Below are 6,639 nucleotides of genomic sequence, written 5' to 3'. Positions count from 1 at the left end.
AAGACCAAATTTATAGAATTTTTAAGTTCCACTTTGGTCGTGAAGAATACCTTGAAAATTTACCTATTAAACTTAGAAAAATATTTATCAAATTCAAAACCTCGAATTATCGGTTCCCAGTAGAGACAAGCAGGTGGGCAAATATTCCTTTGAATCAAAGATTTTGTACACTTTGAAATTCAGGTCATATTGCAGATGAATTTCATTTTATTTTAGAATGCAAATCAAGGTCCTGTACAAATCCAAATGTGGTTAAATTTTCTGAAATAATGTCAACTTTAAGTGTTAAACAATGAGAAACCTATGTTTGTTTATAACACAAATATACGATTTAGTCTGTCCTCCATAACTCATACATTCAATCTATTTTTTTTTTTCGCTTCCTTCTTTTCTATTCTGCCCTTATGTGAACATGATTATGTTTGTGTCTCTCTTCCCTGTATCTCTTTTCCCATTGGAATGTATCACATGTACTTGACCTGATGTACCACGTATTGTTGGTCTGAGTGAATAAAGAAACTTGAAACTTGACTCTTTTTTTGCGCCACCTTTTTTGCTATAGTTAGTGTGTTTAGCATTTGTACATGTTTTATTGTCTGGGCTACTTTTTGCTATAGTTAGTGTGTTTAGCATTTGTACATGTTTTATTGTATGGGCTACTTTTTGCTATATTTAGTGTTTTTAGCATTTGTACATGTTTTATTGTCTGGACTACTTTTGTACATGTTTTATTGTCTGGGCTACTTTTGTACATGTTTTATTGTCTGGGCTACATTTGTACATGTTTTATTGTCTGGGCTACTTTGTATCATGTGCTTATTCTAAACACTATCTAGTCCATTTGTAATTATTAGTAAATTTTCTGATTTAAGCCCGGCCAATTAATTGTTGTGTAAGATTATGTAATATGCAATTTAGTTAGTTTGATAAATGACAAATTCACACAATGGTAATCCTCTTATTCTTTCATATGTAATGCACGACAAAAACAAACTGCGAATTACCGGAAATGTTTTTTCTGACATTCTTTGGGCAAAATTGCGAAGATAAATACAAGTATTTCCCGAAATTGACCAATTTCTTGACATTTTGAACACTTGGTAATTGAGCCACTTGTGGAAACCTCTGTTTCTTAATTTAAAAAAAAAAGATATTCATACTCATTGGGCACTGATCATTAATAAAAAGTAAAACAAACAATTTCACTAGACTAAGGATGTGGGGTATTGTCATTATCCGGATACTATATATTATTATAGACCAGCAATGCAAAACTTCAAAATGATAGCAGTTTGTAGTGTACATTGTACTTGTAAGCTGACCTTGTCCTGGGATGGAAATAAAGACATAACATTATGTTTACCTATATACAAGTTTATTTTTTGCACTTATTGTATTTTATAACAACACCCCCCCCCCTCCCCATTGTGGCTGTTGTTGGTCTTGGCAACTAGGCAATGAGTAAAATTTTAAAGTTTTACATTAAAATTTTACCATGTAAATTACACCTGTGTATTGACACCCAAATGGTACAGGCCAAAAACACATCATTGCCTAATGTTATATCATAAAATCAAGCAACAAATTTAGCAGATCTTCTCATTCCGGTTGACGGCAATGAGACGATTTGCAATCACCCCCAAACATCAATCATGTCAATTTTCAATTAAACAAAAAACCATATGACTATGATTCCGGTGAGCGGCAATCAAAGTGTATCATATATATATGTGACCAAATTGTCACCAAATAATTCAATACATACAATATTGTCCAATCAAATCATTCAATGTCCAATCACAGGAACCAGACGCGCATTCTTCCACATGGCGGAAATGGTTACAATATTAACCATTGAAGCCACCGCCACCAAGGGGGGGGGGGGGGGAGCGGCTAGTTCCTGGAGCCAAGACCTTCCTACAAAATACCCCGTCCAAATTCTAGTATAACTTTGGATACACTTGCCATCCTTTCGTTATAAATTGTTCTAACCCTGCACTAATGTTGTTGAGAAAAAATTCATTGCCTATATTTGATATATGGACCCCATCTGCCTCAAAAAGATTTGTGTTTACAAGTTTGATATCCAAATACTTGATATAACATCCCCCATTCCTTACTATATAAGCCGCCACTGAACTGTTGATTCTTTTTGCAGAATTATTCATTTTTTCTATGCTATCTGATGAATACCAGTTCTTTCTAGGCAATATTTGTGACCATACAAGCTTTGTATTGGGTAAAAGTTTCCAAATTTTGTCAATTGTACCTTTCATATCTTGTATAAGCTGTTTGATTGGTGTGTACCCAATATTATTACCACCACAATGTAGAATAATGTAATCAGGAGGGTCAGCAACTTTCAGCAATGTTTTGATCTTGTTGTACATTTCATACCAGCCCATACCCCCTTTTCCTTGCCACCAAATAGACACATTTAATCTATCCATTAGTCCCAAGTTAACTCCATCTGGTCTGATTCTAGCTGCTAAAAATGCTCTTTTGACTATTGATGAGCCCACTACCCATACCTGTTGTTCTGAAAGTGTATATATAGATTATAGAGACATGACAAGATTATATAATTATATGACTTGAAACCATTTTCATATATACTTAAACATATGACAGTCTTAAGGGTTACACCTACATTTATATTATGATTACATCCTAACATAAATTTTGTATGCTTTAGATTTCCATCTTCCTGCTTTACAGATTTCTTCCTCTGACATACCAAACATTGCTGCACTGGTTGCTGCCCCAATTCTAAATGAATGAGACTTGTATTTTTTACCTTCTAACCCTATTATCGACAAAACTTTATTTAAAACTGCCGTAAATTGGTATCTAGTTAGTGGTTGTCCACTAAAATGACAGAACAACTTCCCCTGCACTGAAGGTCGTATTGCTAGATATTCTTGAATAATCTTAATTGGTTGTATTTGAGACCCAAATTGGCTATTCTGAATAGTAATTGTTTCTCCTTCCCCTATTCGATCCACTTTGGATTGCTTTAATTTTATTTGGATTTTATTTTCTTCTGTAAACATTGTTATGTCTTCATAATCAATTGCATGTCCCAGATCTTTTTGGTTTTTTACTGTCATTTCTCCAACTCTAAAGAAACCAAAAAATGCTAAAGTGTAGGCGGCTTGAAACAGTTTGCATTCATAGTAGTTTGTACAAACCAAGTGCAAACTTTGTAGTATTTGATTTAATATATTTGATGTAATTGGCAGTCTGGCATCATTTTTCTTGACCTTTCTTCTGAATCCTTCTAAGAGTTTCTTAACCAGAAAGCTTTGAGTTTCATCCCTATTGTTTTGAATTTTTAGTTTGTAAGAAATAGCTGAAATGTAAGTTCTAGCTGTTGCCACTGAGAGATGTTTTGCTGACATATAACCTATAAATAGAACTATTTGCTCTAACGTAGGGGGCCATATTTTGCTAAGGTTTAGGGAATCCTGTAATTCCTCAAAGCATCTTAGTCCCTGGTTGTATGTTTCCTGAGTATTTTGGGCTGTTGCTAGATGTAACAAGTTGTTTACTTCATTTCTAACATCAACTGCTGAAATTCTACTGGTATTTTTTCTGGTATCTTGTTTGCTTGTGGAGCCAATTCCTGAAATGTTTTAAACTGTTTACGTGACAGTGCATCTGCGATACTATTTTGTGTACCTGCTATATGTTTTGCCTTGAATACTATGTTGTTTTTTAACAGTATAAGGACCAACTTTCTTATCAAAAACATGATTCTTTTTGATTTTGATGTTTGTTTGTTAATAATTGACACCAGTGCATTGTTGTCAATGTACATTATGATCCTCTTGTTCTTAAAGAGCATTTCGTCCCATATGTAAATAGCTAATATAATGGGCACCAGCTCCAAAAATGACATTTCTTTAAAAATACCTAAATCCCATTTTGTTGCCAAGGCCAGAAAACCCATCTACCTTCCCAGTATGCCCCACATCCCAAATCTGGATTGCCTGTACTATCTGTGAACAATTTCATATTTTCGTTACTCAGCCAATCACTCTCATGCAAGAGTCTAACACCATTGAACTGTTCTAAAAAAAAAAAAAAAAAAAAGTAACCAAGTTTTAACATCTTCCCTAAACTCATTTGTGATTTTGATATGATGATGATCTTTTGTTACCCCACAAGTAGCATCATAAAACCTTCTGTTGAATGCTCTTGCATTTGGCACACCTTTGCTGAAAAAATTTAAGCTTCCAACTATGCTTTGTACTTCTTGTAACTGTAATGACTTTTTAATAAGGGCCATATTTAGCATAGATTTCAACTGTTTTACCTTTTCTAGAGGAATTTTTACAACCATATCAACCGTATTTATTTCTAAACCTAAAAATATAATGCTTTTAGATGGCCCTACTGTTTTTTCATTTGCTAACGGTACACCCACCAAACTGCACAAATTCTGAAACTCTTCCATTAAATGTGAACATTCTTGAGTACCTACTCTTCCAATAAATAAGAAATCATCCAGATAATGATAAATCGTGCCAATACCTGTCTGTTTCTGTAGTTGCCAGTGTAAAAATGTTGAAAACTTTTCAAACAGATTACATGACATTGCACAACCCATTGGTAAACATTTGTCAATGTAATATTTACCTTGAAATTTGAAACCTAGCATATCAAAATCACCAGGATGGATTATCATTAGTCTAAATGCAGATTTTATATCCATCTTAGCCAGCAATGTTCCTGTTCCCAACCTAGCTACTGTTTCTAAAACCTGATCTAAAGATGTATAAGCTACTGTACATTCTTGGGGATCTATGTAGTGATCAACACCGTTATTTTCTGGAAAAGATAGATGTGTAATTAATCGCCACATTCCCTCTTTTTTTGGTACAATGCCTATTGGCGATATTTTTAAATTTGATATTGGTTTATTTGAATATGGTCCCCCTATCCTTCCTTTTTCTACTTCATTATCTATTTTTTCTTTTGCTCTCTCAGGGTGTTTTTTGACTGATGTAAGATTATCTGATTCACTCCCTATTCTTGGCCCTTTGTACCCTAATCTGAATCCAAATCTAAATCCTTGCAAAAGCTCTAAAGCTATATTTTTTTGAGGATAACTGTGTAACAATGATTCTAAATTGTTTATATCTATAGGGGTGGTCCCAAGCTTCCATACATTAGAAAGTTCCCCTTTGACCTCTGAATTGAGACCCCCCTCTTCCTCTTGTGTTTTGGTACTGACCCCTTAAAAATCTGTAATTTCCCTGTCCACGAAAATTACTAAAACCTTCCCCTTGTGTGCTGATGTTTTTTGATTGACAATTGTTGATGGGATGTTGACCCCCACACTTGATACATACATGCAAATATGCACAGGGTGATCTGAAGCATGAACCTTGGTAGTTGTAATTGTAGCATTTTTTACTCTGACTCTGGTAAGTTGGAGCAGCAGACAGAGTTTTAACAGCAGGTAAAACAAACATCAACCATAATTCTGAATCAACCTCACCCCATGGTTTTGTAGGGTTCTTTGCCATTTTTAATCTGAATTGTTGGTCATACTCTTTAAATCCAAGATTTCCTGACCTAGATGCTGCTAACCTAACATCATTCATGTATTTCAAAATTTCTAACGTTTTTGCCGGATGTGCTTCTAAATAAATACTGCAAAAAATTATAAATGCATCCGTCCATTGTTCAATGTTGTTGATTTTTTTTAGAATTTTTCTCGGATGTTTGTAATTCCCCATTCACCATTACAATTGTTTGTTTTTGTGGCTCATTAGAATTAATCAACAGTTTTGCCAATTCTACATACTGACCACTGACTGTTTTGTTTTTAATTTCTTGTGAAACATTAAGTCCAATGACATTGTTGTAACTGTTGACCATATTTGGTATATCTATGCCCTGTGTACCTCGAATGGTTTCCCTGGAATTCTCCATGCGGAATCCCGATGGTTCATCTCTGGGTGATACATCCAATTCTCCCTCAAATCCATTATTTGTTGATGTCTCCATTGTCGTCTGCTCTTGAAATTCAACTGGTCCTTCCACATTTTTATTTGTTCGCCCCTTTCTCATAACTTCACCTCCCTTCTTCTTTTTCGCCCTCATTGATTTTTCTTTTGGCATGGTTTTTCTACAATTTAACTTATTTTCCGTAGCTTCTGAATCTTATAAAAAATTAAAATGTTGTCTCGATTGTTATCTCACCGTTCTCCCGAAATTGCCTCGTCATAAAAGGAAATGCTATTCTATTTGCCAACTTATTTCCGGTAGGATTCCGGAATAGTGTTTTCGAAAAAATCCTCAGAAATAAAATATATTTAAGTCTGGCTAAAATAAATGGATTTATAGTTAATTCTATAAATCTTATTTCTGGTAAATGTGGCTTCTCCTTTTACTCCTGATCTGGGCGCCTGTTTAATTGTTGAAATAACAAGAAATTGGCTATTTTTTAAATGGTATAAATCTGAAATTATGCCAATTAAACTTTAAATTCACATACATTGTTATATGTATGTAGAGTGATTTTTTCCCCTTTGAATTTCTTTTCAAGTGGCTTTTTCTGTGATTTTTTATTTCGTTACTGTTTTTCCTACATTCGAAATATCAGAATAAATTTTCATTCAAGTATAA

General features: G+C 34.0%; 1 protein-coding gene across 3 annotated transcripts; it reads right to left on the bottom strand.

The window, feature by feature from the left end:
- Positions 1 to 1,938: 1,938 nt before the first annotated feature.
- Positions 1,939 to 6,047, bottom strand: LOC125676417 (uncharacterized). Of its 3 annotated transcripts, none has more exons than XM_048914281.2 (2): positions 5,916 to 6,047; positions 1,939 to 2,539 (listed from the first exon to the last, which is right to left on the bottom strand). In XM_048914281.2, exons 1-2 carry the CDS (start codon positions 6,016 to 6,018, stop codon positions 1,941 to 1,943), a joined length of 702 nt encoding a protein of 233 aa, XP_048770238.2. In that variant the 5' UTR covers positions 6,019 to 6,047; the 3' UTR covers positions 1,939 to 1,940. The 3 variants fall into 3 exon arrangements, 2 of the variants coding, with proteins under 2 accessions (XP_048770238.2, XP_056014167.1); XR_008801003.1 differs by lacking the exon at positions 5,916 to 6,047 and adding an exon at positions 3,552 to 4,642 and having other exon boundaries at positions 2,164 to 2,539; XM_056158192.1 differs by lacking the exon at positions 1,939 to 2,539 and adding an exon at positions 2,567 to 3,625 and having other exon boundaries at positions 5,916 to 6,045.
- Between the last annotated feature and the right edge of the window lie 592 nt (positions 6,048 to 6,639).

This window comes from Ostrea edulis, chromosome 3, assembly GCF_947568905.1.
Source record: "Ostrea edulis chromosome 3, xbOstEdul1.1, whole genome shotgun sequence".
In the NCBI taxonomy this organism is placed as follows: domain Eukaryota; kingdom Metazoa; phylum Mollusca; class Bivalvia; order Ostreida; family Ostreidae; genus Ostrea; species Ostrea edulis.
This window is presented reverse-complemented; position numbering and strand designations above follow the sequence as displayed.